General features: G+C 46.1%; 1 protein-coding gene across 7 annotated transcripts in view; it reads left to right on the forward strand.

Moving 5' to 3' along the window:
* Positions 1-15637, forward strand: part of LOC126995233 (uncharacterized) — a 49929-nt gene that overhangs the window by 30383 nt on the left and 3909 nt on the right. For 4 of the 7 annotated variants that reach the window (XM_050854633.1, XM_050854634.1, XM_050854638.1 and 1 more), the window contains 9 exons: positions 191-844; positions 3903-4326; positions 6586-6734; positions 10428-10606; positions 11875-12014; positions 13029-13265; positions 13716-13866; positions 14226-14366; positions 15066-15226. In XM_050854633.1, the coding sequence (XP_050710590.1) occupies positions 191-844; positions 3903-4326; positions 6586-6734; positions 10428-10606; positions 11875-12014; positions 13029-13265; positions 13716-13866; positions 14226-14366; positions 15066-15226 (2236 nt within the window). Of the gene's footprint in view, positions 1-190; positions 845-3902; positions 4327-6585; positions 6735-8600; positions 8738-10427; positions 10607-11874; positions 12015-13028; positions 13266-13715; positions 13867-14225; positions 14367-15065; positions 15227-15637 lie in introns of all 7 variants that reach the window. The other 3 variants (XM_050854635.1, XM_050854640.1, XM_050854639.1) reach the window with 3 other exon arrangements.

Genomic DNA, 15637 nt, shown 5'->3' on the forward strand with positions numbered 1-15637 from the left:
ACACGAAAAAATTACAGTTATTATTTCTCAACAGACAGACAAAAAGTTAATCATTCAGACGTAACGAAACGAGACCAACAGAGAAAGAGAGATTATTAAAAAGGCATGAAACCAAAAAAAAGATAGACAGTTAGAGAGAGAGAGAGAGAGATCAGAGGGAGAATCGGAACCTGTCACTAACCGCATATAGAGAACCTGGTGGCGGAGAGGCAACTGACTGCCGGATCAGCGGACGTCGCCGTCACCGAAGCGCGCGGAGGAACCAACGACACGGAGCCCCCCACATCCTTACTGGGGGAGGAGGAGGGGCGGAGGGAGGAGGAGGAGGGTGGAAGAGGCCCCTCCATCCCCTCCACCAGCACCAACCACCGGGGACCTTCACATCTCTTCCCTAACGACGAGCGAAGCGGAGGACCCAACGACCGCTTCTTCGCCGGACGAGGAGGCGGCGTAGGAGGCGTCGGAGGAGGCGTAGGACCCGTCGGAGGAGGCACCACGGATAGATTCGGTTCAGGAAGAGTCAATGACCGCTTTGGAGGGCCAGGAACAGCAGGAGGGGCAGCAGGAGGCGCGGCAGGAGGGCCAGGAACAGGGCCATTTGGAATTGACAGAACTGATGACCGGGCCTTTGACAGAGCGCCAGGTGTGCCCTTCGGAGGCACCTTCAACGACCGATTCCGCCCATCCACCGCCCTTGAGGAACGCCCCCCTGGACGCTTCTTCCCCGCCAACGACAGGGAGGTGGCAGGGGACCGCGCCGCCGTCAGTAGGAGCTTCGGCAGGCAGAATCCCGTCGGCGGAGGCATCCTAGGCACTCCCGGAGACCTTGTGCCCGCCGGAGAAGGTATCCCGCCCTCCCCCTCCCTTCCCTTCCCCTGTATCCTTGAGTCCTATATCCTTTGAGTCCTGCCCTTCGTCCTAGAGGCCTATCCCGACGTCCTTAAGCTCTGTATCCTATGTCCTGTTCCTTGACTTCTTCATCCTCCTCCTCCTCCTTTCTTCCTTCATTCTCTCCTTCGTGACCTTATCTTTCGTTCTTACTTCCTCTCCTTCATTCCTCCTCCGTTTCCTTCAATCCGACATCCTTCTCTTCTTCCTTCCCTTTCTTCCCTCTCCACTCCTTCCTTCTCTCCCTTTCCAGACACCGAGACAGCCCTTCTTCCCTCCTATCCTCTCCCTTCCTTCCCCCTCCCTCCCTCCTCCTTATCCTACCTCTTCCTCCCCTCCTTGATATCTTTCCCTTCCTCTTCCTCCTCCCTCCTACCCCCTCTTCCTCAATTCTTACCCCTCCCTTCCTTCACCCCCTTCCTCTACCTACTCCACCCCCTCCTTCCCTTCCTCCTCCTTCCTCCCACCCCCTCTTCCATCCCTTCCTCCTCCTCTTCCTCAGTCCTTATGCCCCTCCCTTCCTTCACCCCCTTCCTCTACCTCCTCCGTCCCCCCCTTCCTCTTCCTTCCCTCTCCCTCCCATCTTCTTCCTCCGTCCCCCCCTTCCTTTTCCTTCCCTCTCCCTCCCATCTTCTTCCTCCCCCTCCCCCCTTTACAGAAGTGCATGACAAGCCTATTACGAGCCTCTTGACTGCATGACGCCCGTGTACGTGTGTGTCTGTGTACGTATGACAGCATGTACGTGTGTGTGTGTGTGTGTGTGTGTGTATGTGCATGACTTAAATACCCTCACGACCACCCTACTCCCCCCCCCCCATCTATTACTGACTGCCATGCCTACCCCCTCCACCCCCCATCCCTCCCCCCCTCCCTATCCCTGCCTGCTGCCTGCCTCCCTCCCCTCGTCCCCCCTTCTCCGCTACCGCCGCCGCCGCCGCCGCCTGCTATATTGAATGACGCAATGCCTGTCACGTGGCTTGGCTGTGCATGACTGTGTATAGACTCTGCATGACGCAACACCACCACCACCACCACCCCGCCCCCCCTGAACATACATACATACACACACACATACATACACACATACATACATACATACAACCTCAACATCCTTTTTTTTGTTTGCTTTTATATCACAGTAAGACACATACATACATACATACATACATACACACACACACACACACACACACACACACACACACACACACACACACACACACACACACACACAAACACACACACACACACACAACATCCTTTTTTGTTGTTGTTGTTGTTTTTTGGGGTTTTATATCACAGTAAGACACATACATACATACACACACACACACACACACACACACACACACACACACACACAACCTCAACATCCTTTTTTTTTGGTCTTTTATATCACATAAACATACATACATACATACACACACACACACACACACACACACACACACACACACACACACACACAAGGATACGTTATTGATGACTCTGGACTTCAGTGTTTGTTTATTTGTTTGTTTGTGTTTGTTTGTTTATATCCTCGTTTTGTTTACTCTGTTTGTGCGTCCGTTTGTGCGTCCTGAGTCGCGATTTCGGTCCCGGTGATTTTTTTTTTTTTTTTTTTTTTTTGCGAATTTCCGCGCAAAGCAAAAAAAAAATGCGTCTTCTATTTTTTTTTTTCAACTCTTTTTTTTTTTTTCCGAACTAATTCAATTTTTTCTTATTATTTTCTTCTTTTTTCATTATTATTATTTTCTTCTTTTCTTCTTGTCTTCTTTTTCGTTCACAGACTGAAGAAAAGGAAGAAAAGGGAGAGAAGAAAAAAATTATACCTTCTCATTTTGTCTTCTCTCTTGTCTTCCCTTCGTTCTTAGACTTAACGAAGGAAGGAAGAGAGAGAGAGAGAGAGAGGAAATAAGAAACAAAGAAGAAAGGAAGAAGAAAATGATAACAATGGCGTTCCTTTGTTATCCCTTCCACTCTAATTATTTTCCTTCTTTTTCTTCTTTTCTTCTTTTTTCCTTTTTTTTCTTTTTCCAGGAAGTCATTTTTCATCGCCAGTCACGTGTTTTTCAATGTGTCTCTCTCTCTCTCTCTCTCTCTCTCTCTCTCTCTCTCTCTCTCTCTCTCTCTCTCTCTCTCTCTCTCTCTCTCTCTCTCTCTCTCTCTCTCTCTCTCTCTCTCTCTCTCTCTCTCTCTCTCTCTCTCTCTCTCCCCTCCTCTTTCTCTCTCTCTCTTTTTCACTTCCTCTTTCTCTCTCTCTCTCTCTCTCTCTCTCTCTCTCTCTCTCTCTCTCTCTCTCTCTCTCTCTCTCTCTCTCTCTCTCTCTCTATATCTCTATCTCTCTCTCTCTCTCTCTCTATATATATTTATCTCTCTCTCTCTCTCTCTCTCTCTCTCTCTCTCTCTCTCTCTCTCTCTCTCTCTCTCTCTCTCTCTCTCTCTCTTCCTTCTTCCAGCATATTTCTCTCTCTCTCCCTTCTCTCTCTCTCTCTCTCTCTCTCTCTCTCTCTCTCTCTCTCTCTCTCTCTCTCTCTCTCTCTCTCTCTCTCTCTCTCTCTCTCTCTCTCTCTCTCTCTCTCTCTCTCTCTCTCTCTCTCTCTCTCTCTCTCTCTCTCTCTCTCTCTCTATCTCTCTCTCGATCTCTCTCTCTCTCTCTCTCTCTCTCTCTCTCTCTCTCTCTCTCTCTCTCTCTCTCTCTCTCTCTCTCTCTCTCTCCCTTCCTCATCTTCATCTCCCTTCCTCCTCTTATCTCTCCTTCCTCTCCCTTCCTTCCTCCTCCTTCCAGCATCATCTTCCTTCTCTCCCTTCTTCCATTCCTCCTCCCTCTCCCTTCCCTCCTCCTTCTCCCAGCATCATCTTCCTTCTCCTCTCCCTTCTTCCATTCCTCCTCCCTCTCCCTTCCCTTCCTCTTCTTCATCTTCCAGCATCATCTTCCTTCTCCTCTCCCTTCCTCATCTCCCTCCTCCTCATCTCCCGCTCATCTCCCAGCATCACCACTCCTCCCATTCCAGGTAACAGCATCACAGGAACCAACCAGGGTCTCACGGGCGGCAGGAACCCACCCGCGCCCTTCCCCGGAGGACCCATCGGGGGAGGAGTGGGCGGAGGGACTGGGAGCTTCGGCGGGGGGCTGGGAGGAGCGGGCGGTGGGTTTGGTGGCGGCCCTGGACTTGGTGGTTTTGGTGGATCAGGGGGCGGCTTTGGTGGAGCAGGAGGTGGAGGTTTTGGGGGTTCAGGAGGTGGGTTTGGGGGAGGTGGGTTCGGCGGAGTGGGTTCCTCGAGGTGCCAGGACTCGGAGAACTTCGAACCCGTGGGCACGAGGCTGAGGCTGCGGGCGACCTATATCCGGGACTTCGAGACGGTGGACAGCCTGAGCGAGTGCAAGAGAAAGTGCTTGAGCGAGCGGACGTACACCTGTCTCAGCTTTAATTACAGGTGAGGGGTGGGGCGTGTGTTACCTGTGTTGATAGTGTGTTACCTGAGTTGTTTGTGTTACCTGTGTTGTTAGTGTTACCTGAGTTGTTGTGGTTGGGGTTAGTTTTAAGTATACTACTGTTACTACTACTACTACTACTACTACTACTACTACTACTACTACTACTACTACTACTACTACTACTATCCTCCTCCTCCTCCTCCTCTTACTACTACTACTACTACTACTACTATCCTCCTCCTCCTCCTCCTCCTCTTCCTCCTCTTCCTCCTCCTCTTACTACTACTACTACTACTACTACTACTACTACTACTACCCCAACCATAACATTAACATCAGTATTAGTATAAGCAATTTTAAACTTACAATTTCAACATTTTATTTCAACCCATCAATATGTTCCCATCACTAAATTCCTCTCAGTCATATCATAAACTCAAGACAGTGCTGAGTAATGATGCTGAGTCGATGCTGAGTGCTGAGTATCCGTGATGTCACCTTAACACGCTCAGCAAGGCAGTAAGTCAGCATGCTTTTGTGTTATATGCGTCAGCAAACTCAGCATGGCCCAGATTCAGTCAGCTTTTGAGTCAGCATGTGTCAGCGTAATAGTCCCCCGTCTCCTGAGCTCAGCATGATAAGGTTTAGGTCAGCATGGGTATATAATGAGTCAGCAGTGTTAGTTGTTACTCAGCATGACCAGTTTTTTCAATGCTGAGTTTATTTTGAACTCAGCGCGGTTAAGTTTATCAGCATGACAGCATCAGCAGTTCCCCGTCTCCTTAGCTCAGCATGATAAGGTTTAGGTCAGCATAGGCGTATAATGAGTCAGTAATATTAGTTCTTACTCAGCATGGCCAGTTTTTTAATGCTGACTTTATTTTGAACTCAGCATGGTTAGGTTTATCAGCACGAAAGCATTTAAGAGTCAGTGACGCCAGTCTGTACTCAGCATGGCCAGTTCTTTAATGCTGACTTAATTCTGAGCTCAGCATGGCCAGTTCTTTAATGCTGTCTTAATTCTGAGCTCAGCATGGCCAGTTCTTTAATGCTGACTTAATTCTGAGCTCAGCATGGCCGTTTTTTTTATTAATGCTGACTTTATTCTGAGCTCAGCATGGCCGTTTTTTATTAATGCTGACTTTATTCTGAGCTCAGCATGACTAAGATGGATCAGCATGGCAGCATATGAGTCAGCAATGCCATTATTTTACTCAGCATGAACGTGTTTGAGGTTGCTGTGACCTTTGTTTCAACTCAGCATGGTCTGAAATCAGCATGACCTCGCCCAACTCAGCATGTCGGCATAGGAGTTTATGTAGTGATATTTCAGCTCAGCATGGAGTGATCAGCATACTTGGGCCTATTCTCTGAGCTCAGCATGGCCTTGTTAGATGACTTATGGCCCTCAGCATTCAGCATGGCTCCCTCGGACTCAGAAAAGCGACCTCTGAAGTCAGCATAGCAACATTAGTCAGCATATTTAGTGATTACTGTCAGCATGTCTCTCTCTCTCTCTCTCTCTCTCTCTCTCTCTCTCTCTCTCTCTCTCTCTCTCTCTCTCTCTCTCTCTCTCTCTCTCTCTCTCTCTCTCTCTCTCTCTCTCTCTCTCTCTCTCTCTCTCTCTCTCTCTCTCTCTCTCTCTCTCTCTCTCGTACAGTCACGCAATACGCTCCCTCCTTCTCCTCCTCCCCCCCCCCTTCTCCTCCTCCTCCTCCTCCTCCTCCTCCCTCTTCTCTCTCCACGCAATCTTCCTTCCTTCCTTCATCTTCTTCCCTCCTTTACTTACTTTGTCTTTCTTTTTTATCAATATTTCTTCTTCTAATCTTCTTTCCTCTCTTTCTTTTTTTTCTTCTTCTCCTTCTTCGATCTTTCCTCTCCTCTCTCTTAAATACTTCTTCTTCTCCTCCTCCAGTTCTTTTCTTTCTTCTCTATTAATCTTTTTTTCTAACCTTCCTTTCCCTTTCTCCCTTTTTCCCTTTTCTTCTCCTGTTCCTATCCCATCAATATCTATCTCAGTTATCCTTTCTATTTCTCCTCTCTTCTGCACCGTCTACTTCTCCCCCTCTCCCTCGTGACATAATTCCTTTTTTCTTCTTTTTTCCCCTCTCCTCCTCCTCCTCCTGCTCCTGCTCCACTGTCTCCTTCCATTACTGTTTTTCCTTCCGTTTTTCCCCTCTCGCTCTTCCCTCTCTCCCCTCTCCTCTCCCACGCCTCGATGCACGTATACGGACACACCCCTGCACGGCTTTCCCCAGGTACGGCACGACCAGGGACAATTGTGAGCTGTCAGACGAAAGCACGTACACGATTCTACGCCTCAACAACCCCTCGCACTTTGAGACCGAAGGAAGTTCAGACTACTACGAACGAGGCGCCGGCGGTGATGGCTCTCGCTGCCTGGACGGTAAGACATTGGCACTGATAGATGGAACTGCACTTGGGGTTGTGTCTCTCCCTGCTGAAGTGAGGTAAGCGACATGAGGGTAGAGCTTGGGGGTATATATATCACGTGCCCCGTATCGACCAAGGAGGGCATCAAGGCATCTCTCCACCCGAAATTGACCTCTCTTTTGGCCATTCTCTACTTTCATCTTTTGTATAGGAGCAGTGATTAGCGGGGGGGGGGGGGGGGGTTATACACTTTTTTTGTCGTTGTTGCTGTTGTTGTTCCCCTTGAGTTGCTTCCTTTCCTGTTAAAAAAAAACTTGAGACGTTCTGAGGCAACTTTTGAAACTAGAATTCTTAAGATATTTCGGCACCATGGTCAAATTTTTCACACATATGCCTCGGAAAAGCGCAGAAAACATCCAACCTCAATCGCAGTTTTCTCGTGTCTGCGTGTCGCTAACCTCATATCGACAAACTACTGAGGCGTTCTGAGGCAACTTTTCAAACTAGAATTCTTAAGATATTTCGGCACCATGGTCAAATTTTTCACACATATGCCTCGGAAAAGCGCAGAAAACATACAACCTCAATCGCAGTTTTCTCGTGTCTGCGTGTCGCTAACCTCATATTGACAAACTACTGAGGCGTTCTGAGGCAACTTTTCAAACTAGAATTCTAAGATATTTCGGCACCATGGTCAATTTTTTTCACACATATGCCTCGGAAAAGCGCAGAAAACATACAACCTCAATCGCAGTTTTCTCGTGTCTGCGTGTCGCTAACCTCATATTGACAAACTACTGAGGCGTTCTGAGGCAACTTTTCAAACTAGAATTCTAAGATATTTCGGCACCATGGTCAAATTTTTCACACATATGCCTCGGAAAAGCGCAGAAAACATACAACCTCAATCGCAGTTTTCTCGTGTCTGCGTGTCGCTAACCTCATATTGACAAACTACTGAGGCGTTCTGAGGCAACTTTTCAAACTAGAATTCTAAGATATTTCGGCACCATGGTCAATTTTTTTCACACATATGCCTCGGAAAAGTGCAGAAACATACAACCTCAATCGCAGTTTTCTCGTGTCTGCGTGTCGCTAACCTCATATTGACAAACTACTGAGGCGTTCTGAGGCAACTTTTCAAACTAGAATTCTAAGATATTTCGGCACCATGGTCAATTTTTTTTCACACATATGCCTCGGAAAAGCGCAGAAACATCCAACTTCAATACAGTTTTCTAATTTTCTTGTGCGTGTCGCTAACCTTAAGGCGTTCTGAGGCAACTTTTCAAACTAAAATTCAGACGTTATGGCACTATGGACACTGTTTTTTACACATATGCCTCGGAAAAGCGCAGAAACATCCAACCTCAATCGTAGTTTTTTCGTTTCGTTGTGCGTGTCGCTAACCTCATTTCACCAGGGAGTGTCACAGTGGTGTTTCCCTTACTCATAGGGGGGGTTATACTCTCCCTTTTAGACGAGCGAGGCGCCAGCGGAAGATGTACTCAATTCCCTGTATTTATTTTTCTTTTAGTTTTCTTTCTCTCTTTCTTTTTGACTGAATTTTTGGTTCGTTTTCAGAGTGAAGCTTCGAGTCGCCGGTTCAGAGACGCGGTTCGCCTGAGACTTTCGATTTTAATTCCCTTTTTTTTGCGATTATTTTCGTGAGAACGGTTGACTTAATATTATTCTCCCTCTTTTTTTTGTTTCTTTTCTTTTATATCATTTTTTCTATCTATCATTATTCTCTCTCTCTCTCTCTCTCTCTCTCTCTCTCTCTCTCTCTCTCTCTCTCTCTCTCTCTCTCTCTCTCTCTCTCTCTCTCTCTCTCTCTCTCTCTCTCTCTCTCTCTCACACACACAAACACACACCCTAGATCCTTCTTTCCCGACAACTGCGAGCTCTCAGATATGGACTCCAGCTCTCTAAGCCTCAGCGATCCGGGCCACTACGACGCGTCCTCCCTCTATGAGTATTTTGAGCGCACTAAGGAGGGAGACGCCTGTATGGATGGTTAGTCTTGGCTCTGCGCATGTGTGGTGGCGCGGGAGTGTTGTGCCAAGGCCTTGTATATTAGATGGCCTTGGCTGTGCGCATGCGTTTAGCCAGGGAGGGCGACTGATAGTAGTGGTGGTGGTGGAGACTTCTAACTTGTGGTCTTATGTAGAAAGTCATGATTTTGGTGATTTTTCAGGATTTCTGGGGTTTAATGTATGGTTGAGGAATTTTAAATAATGCGTTTTCTTCTTTTATAATCGTTTGTGAGGAAGTTTTGATTTCTTTGTGATTTTTAAAGATATTTGGGATAATTTAAAGTGTTTTTGAGATTGAATAATTAATACATTTTTCTACTTTTATCGTTTTTGTACAGGAAGTCATGATTCTACCAGAGATTTTTGGGGTACGGTAGTTCAATGTTTTTAGAGGAGTTTCAATGCAGCTCTGTATAACTATGATTCTTGTTGTTATATATAGGTTTTCCATTAGATAGGTTTTACAAGTAGTTCATCTGAGAAAGAGTTATAAGTTTTCAAGAATAACAAACGCTGGAATAACTTTTAACTAATGCTTTATACTTTAACATCATTCTGTATAACTGTGATTCTTGTTGTTAAATGTAGGTTTTCCATTAGATAGGTTTTACAAGTAGTTCATCTGAGAAAGAGTTATAAGGTTTCAAGAATAACGAACGCTGGAGTAACTTTTTAATTACGAGATATGAATAACAAACAGGGAACATAATATCACTTCACCCACTGTCGCCAGAACAACAACAAAAAAATAATAAACACAAATACAGATAAATACAAGAAATACAATAACTACTCCCCTTAATATATATAGTTAAACCACACTCGAATGCATGCAGCCGTTCAGATACCTTCAATTATAGCCGTTCATGCATTTTATAGATTAGTGAATGGCCGGTCTGTCTGTCTGTTGGTGGGCTCTGTTTATTTCTGTTACTGCTGTTGTTGTTGTTGTTCCTGTTGGCAATGGCTGTTCCTGTTGCTGTTTTCCGCTGTCACTGTTACTGGCAACACTGCATGGTCCCTCACAGTGTTGGTAATGGTGGTGCATGGTAACACTGTTCTTAGAGACTGCACGGAGCTTTATTTTCACTTTATTATTATTATCATTATCATTTTACTTCTTTGTTAATTAATAGAGTTAGAATTTATTAGTATTAGTATTATTCTTATATATAATGCATGTTTTTATTTATATTTATTTTCGTTTTTCTTCGATTTTGTGGTTATTGATAAGTTTTTTTTTCTCTCTCTCCCTCTCTCTCCTCCCTCTTTCCCTCACACACACACACACACACACACACACACACACACACACACACACACACACACTTCCCTTCCTTCCCCTTCCCTTCCCTAACCCTCCCCTTCCTTACCCTTCCCTTCCCTTCCCTTCCTTACCCTTCGCTTCCTTACCCTTCCCTTCCTTCTCCTTCCCTTCCTTACCTTTCCCTTCCTTACCCTTCCCTTCCCTTCCCTTCCTTACCCTCCCCTTCCTTACCCTCCCCTTCCTTACCCTTCCCTTCCCTTCCTTCCCTCATTCTTATAACCCTTCCTTTCCCTCTAATCTTCCCCTCACTTTCCTACCCCTCCTTCCCTTCCCCATCTTTCCTCTCCCCCTTCACCCACACCGCTCCCCTCCCCCCCTCCTCCTTCACCCTCCACACAAGCAGTCACCCAGCAGTGTTACGAGGACGGGATGGAGTTCTCGCTGCGCACGGAGGAGCCTTTCAGGGGACGTATCTACACCTACGGTTACTATGATCGCTGTTACACGCGCGGCTCCGGGGGCCTCAACACCGTACTCAAGATATCCGGGGCCAGGGGCGTGCCGGACTGCGGAACCATCAGGGTAAGAGGGATTGGAATCGATCTAAAGGGTGTTGGGGGGTTAAGAAGGGATTTGAAGCTGTATGATGGGTAATGTTATGGGATTAAAGGGGTTTGATGGTGTTGGTACGAGTATTGAAAGGTGTTGGAATCTGTTTAAAATTATTCGAATGAGCATAAGGGGTTTTGGATGTATATAAAGGGTTTAGGAATGGGTTTTATGCTTTTAAGATGTGTTGAAAGGTTTTAGAATGCATAAAAGAGGATTGGAATGTGTACAACGGCTTTAGAAGTGGATTTAAGGGTCTTGTAATGGGTTTAATAGGTTTTGGATGTATATAAAGGGTTTAGGAATAGGTTTTATGCTCTTTAGATGTGTTTAAAGGTTTTAGAATCCATAAAAAGGATTAAAATGTCCACAAAGGCTTTAGAAGTGGGTTTAGGGGTCGTATAATAGGTTTAATAGGTTTTGGATGTATGTAAAGGGTGTTGGAAGCTATGGAAGAGTGTTGACATCTGTGAAGGATATTGGAAGGTGAATATAAGGTGTTGGATTGCGTATAAATGGTGTTGGTTGTGGTTTAATTGGTGTTGGGGTTAGTGAAAGAGGATTAAGAGAGAGAGAGAGAGAGAGAGAGAGGAAACGAAGTAACCAACTCTATGAATAACAATATGTAGAATAATCCAAAAATCTTCCCTTCCTCCTCTTCCTCTTCCTCCTCCTCTTCCTCCTCCTCCTCCTCCTCCTCCTCTTCCCTCTTCCTCTTATCCCTTTTTCTTATCAATATTCTAATTTTTATTCCTATCTTATCCCTCCTCCTCCTCCTCTTCCTCCTCCTCCTCTTCCTCCTCCTCCTCCTCCTTATCTTTCTTCTTCCTGTTCTGCTTCCTTCTCTCCTTCTTCTTCCTCTTCCTATCTTCCTTTACCTCTCCCTCTTTTTATCATTTATTTTTATTATTTTCCTTCTTCTTCTTCTTCTTCTTCTTCTTCTTCTTCTTCTATTCTTGTTCTTATTCCCTGTTCGTCTCTTCCTTATATCTTCACACTCCTCCTCCTCCTCCTCCTCCTCCTCCTCCTCCTCTTCTTCCTCTTTTTAATTCTCCGTCTCTTCTTCATCATCTTTTTCCTATTCTTCTTTTTTTTTCTCATTGTTTATCCTCCTCCTCCTCCTCCTCTTCCTCCTCTTCTACCTCTTTTTAATTCTTCGTCTCTTCTTCATCATCTTTTTCTTCTTCTTCCTCTTTTCTCATTGTTAATCCTCCTCCTCCTCCTCCTCCTTCTCCTCACAGTACGGAGACACCACCACCAACATTGTCGTGGTCCAGTTCGCCGACAACGTGCAGACCGCGATGGACAAGCGATACAACCTGACCTGTACCGTGGTAGGACCGGGCGAAGCCGTGGTCACCTCTGGCTACATCGGCGCCGGGTGAGTATGGGTGCCTGTGTGGATGTGGGTGTGTGGGGAAGGGAATGGGAAGGGGAGAGACTTGTGTGGATGTGGGTGGGTGTGGGTGTGGGGTGCGGGGGGGGAGAAAGAGAGGGAGGAGAGTGTGTGTGTGTGTGTGTGTGTGTGTAGGGTAGATTCTGATTCCACAGCCATACCAAACTTTTTTTTTCTACCTCTTTCTAACTTCGAGCGCCTCTTTTCTAAGTCTTTCTAATTTCTAACATTTATTTTCTACCTCCTCCTAACCTCCAAGCCACTTCAAATACCTTTTTCTAACTCTTCCTAACCTCTTCTAACATCCAAAACCACTTATCACACCTTCAAACCCCTTTTTCTAACTCTAAAACCACTTCTGACACGCTTTCTCTCCCTCTCTTAACCCCAATTCTACTTTCTCCAAATCACTTTCGACACCTCTTTTCTAACTCTTCCTAACCTTGCTCTACCTCTTCTAACATCCAAAACCACTTATTACACCTTCAAACCCCTTTTTCTAACTGTAAAACCGCTTCTGACACCCTTTCTCTCCCTCTCTTAATCCCAATTCTACTTTAAACTCGTTTTTCTACCTTTTCTAAGCTTCTATCTCTTCTAAAACCGCTTCTGACACCCTTTCTCTCCCTCTCTTAACACTAATTCTCCTTCAAACTCATTTTTCTACCTTTTTTAAGCTTCTCCAACCTATTCTAAAACCGCTTCTGACACCCTTTCTCTCCGTCTCTTAACCCCAATTCTATTTCAAACTCATCTCTCCACCTTTTCTAAGCTTCTACCTCTTTCTAACCCAAAAACCACACCAAACACCCTTATACAACCCCAAACCCACTTCTGACACCCTTTCTCTCCGTCTCTTAACCCAGCTCTACTTTAAACTCATTTATCCACCTTTTCTAAGCTTCTACCTCTTTCTAACCTCAAAAAAACATATCAAACACCCTTATGAAACCCCAAACCCACTTCTAACACCCTTTCCCGCTCTCCATTACCCATCAGCTCAGGCGCGCCAACCCCCATCGAATACCTGCCCGCCGAGAACCAGCTTCAGTCCCGTGTGAGGCTTCAGATCCTGTACAACGGCCGCCCCACCACCACCATTGCCGTCGGAGACCCGCTCACCTTCCGTCTGGAGAGTCAACGCGGCTTTAACCTCGTCTCGGATATCTTCGCGACGGACGTGGTGGCGAAGGACCCGTACTCAGGCCGAAGCGTGGAGCTCATTGACAGTCGAGGGTAAGGGAAGGAAGGAAAGGAAGGATGGAAAGGGAAGGGAAGGGAAGGAAAGGATGGGAAGGAAAGGGAAGTGAAGGGAAAGGAAGTGACTTTGGAAAGAGAAAACTTCAGCCTAAGGAATGGAAGGGAAGAGAAAGGAAAGCGAAGGAAAGGAAGAGAAGGAAAGGAAGGTAAAGGAAGAGAAGAGTAGGGAGAAGGAAAAGACAGGGTAAGTAAAGGGATGTGAAGGAAAAGGAAGGGAGGGAAGAGAAGTGATTTTGGAGAGAGAACTTCAGCTTAAGAAAGAGAAAGAGAAAGAGAAAGAGAGAGAGAGAGAGAGAGAGAGAGAGAGAGAGAGAGAGAGAGAGAGAGAGAAAGAGAGAGAGAAAGAGAAAGAGAGAGAAAACTTCAACTTAACCAAATGCCCTCAACTTTACCTTCCCCCCCCCCCACCCACCCCACCCCCAACAGATGCCCTCTCGACAACTACGTGTTCCCGGCGCTGGGCAAGGGGCGTGACGGGGACGGTTTGGAGGCGAGGTTCAACGCCTTCAAGATACCCGAGTCCAACTACCTGATCTTCGAGGCAACCGTCAGGACCTGCAGAAGGGGATGCCAGCCGGTGAGTGGACGACCCTTTGTTTTCTTCTCCTCCTCCTCCTCTTTCTCATTTTCCTCATCATCTTTTCCTTTTCTCTTATACGACTTGTCCTCCTCTTTCCTCCTTCATTTTCCTCCTTTTTTTTTCTCTCCACTTCTTGACCTCTTCTTTCCTCCTCCTTCTCCCCCTTTCCCACCGTTTGCTTTCTAATTTTTTTTTACATGGTTTATGATATTTAAAAGTTAATTTAAATAAGAGTTAATTAAGACTCACCGAATGTTTACTTTGATCTATATACATTAGTTTTAAAAAGTTATCTAGTTAACCTTTATAAGAATATCTAACCCTCTCTCTAACCCCTCCTCCCCCCCCCCCTCCAGGCCCTGTGCTCCATCGGGTCAGGTCGAGAGGACGTGCCTTCCTACGGGCGGCGGAAGAGGAGGGACGCCGAGGACCCGTCAGGAGGCGAGGATGACGATGACGACGACGACGAGGAGGGCCAGGTGCACGGGATATACGAGGTGAGGACGATTTTTTAATTATAAACTTTATTTATTTTCGTATTTAGTATGTGCTAAGTATATAAACTTTATTTATTTTCGTATTTAGTATGTGCTAAGTATATTTCATAGCATTGATGAATTGCAGATAATATAATCAAGCGATAATGAGGCTTTACATATGTAACGCTAGGCAGAGACGAGAACATTCTGTCAATGAGGGAGTAAACGTGCACAATAAGGAAATTTAAGATATTTATACAATAAGTACAATTTTCTATTACCTTTTTTTTTTATCAATGACACTAGATACAAATAATGGACAGGAAAAGATTCTAACTGAATCCCAAATTTCTATTTAAAAAAAAAATAGTATGAAGTCATTAGTTGGTTCTATATACACTGCAACATGTAGTAAATCCTCCTCTTCTAATATGCCTAGAAAGTCATCACAAGTCAAGGGTCTGGAAAGAACACGATAATACTAGTTAGAGAAAAGTCAAAAAATACATTTGCAGGGAAAAATGTCCCTGTATTAGCCTCCAATACCCTACGCCCCTGCCCACCCAGCAGTGAATGGGTACCAGGGGTTGTCCCGTCTCCTGGAGTCTGTTCCCTTCTCCTATAATTCCTTCCCCCTCCTGTCTCTCTCCGTCATATGACCACAGATGTTGCGCCGACTAAACGAAACTTTCCAACTTTCCTTCTTCCCTCCCGCAGGTCTTCCTCTCCCGCGAAGAAATCACCGAGGAGGAGGCTGCCGTGGCCCTTCTGGAGGAGATCTGCGTGGCCCCGGCAGAGTACTACACGCTGGTGGCGGCTCTGGCGGTGACGGTGGTGTGCCTGGTGGGGACCGTCGCGATGGCTTATATGTGCCTGAGGTGAGGAGGGAGAGGGAGGAGAGAAGGGTAGGAGAGAAGTAGTCTAAGTGGAGGTAATGGAGAGAGAGAGAGACGAGGTGGCGTTGGGAGAAGAGAGCGGAGGGAATGGAAATAGGAAGATATGAGATGAAGGGAGGGTGGGGATGAGAGAGAGGGGAAGGAGGTGAAGATAAGAGGAGGAGGAGGGAAGAAGAGTTTTATATTAAAATACAGAAAAGGAGGAAGATATGGGAGGTGAGGGAAGGGGTGGGGATGAGAGAGGAAGAGAGAGGGGAAGGAGGTGAAGATAAGGAGGAGGAGGAGGGAAGAAGCTTTATATTAAAATGCAGTAAAGGAGGAAGATAAGGGAGATGAGGGAGGGTGGGGGGGTGAGAGAGGGGAAGGAGGAAAGGAGACTACAGCAGCATCACC

This window comes from Eriocheir sinensis, chromosome 7 (genome assembly GCF_024679095.1).
Source record: "Eriocheir sinensis breed Jianghai 21 chromosome 7, ASM2467909v1, whole genome shotgun sequence".
Lineage (NCBI taxonomy): Eukaryota > Metazoa > Arthropoda > Malacostraca > Decapoda > Varunidae > Eriocheir > Eriocheir sinensis.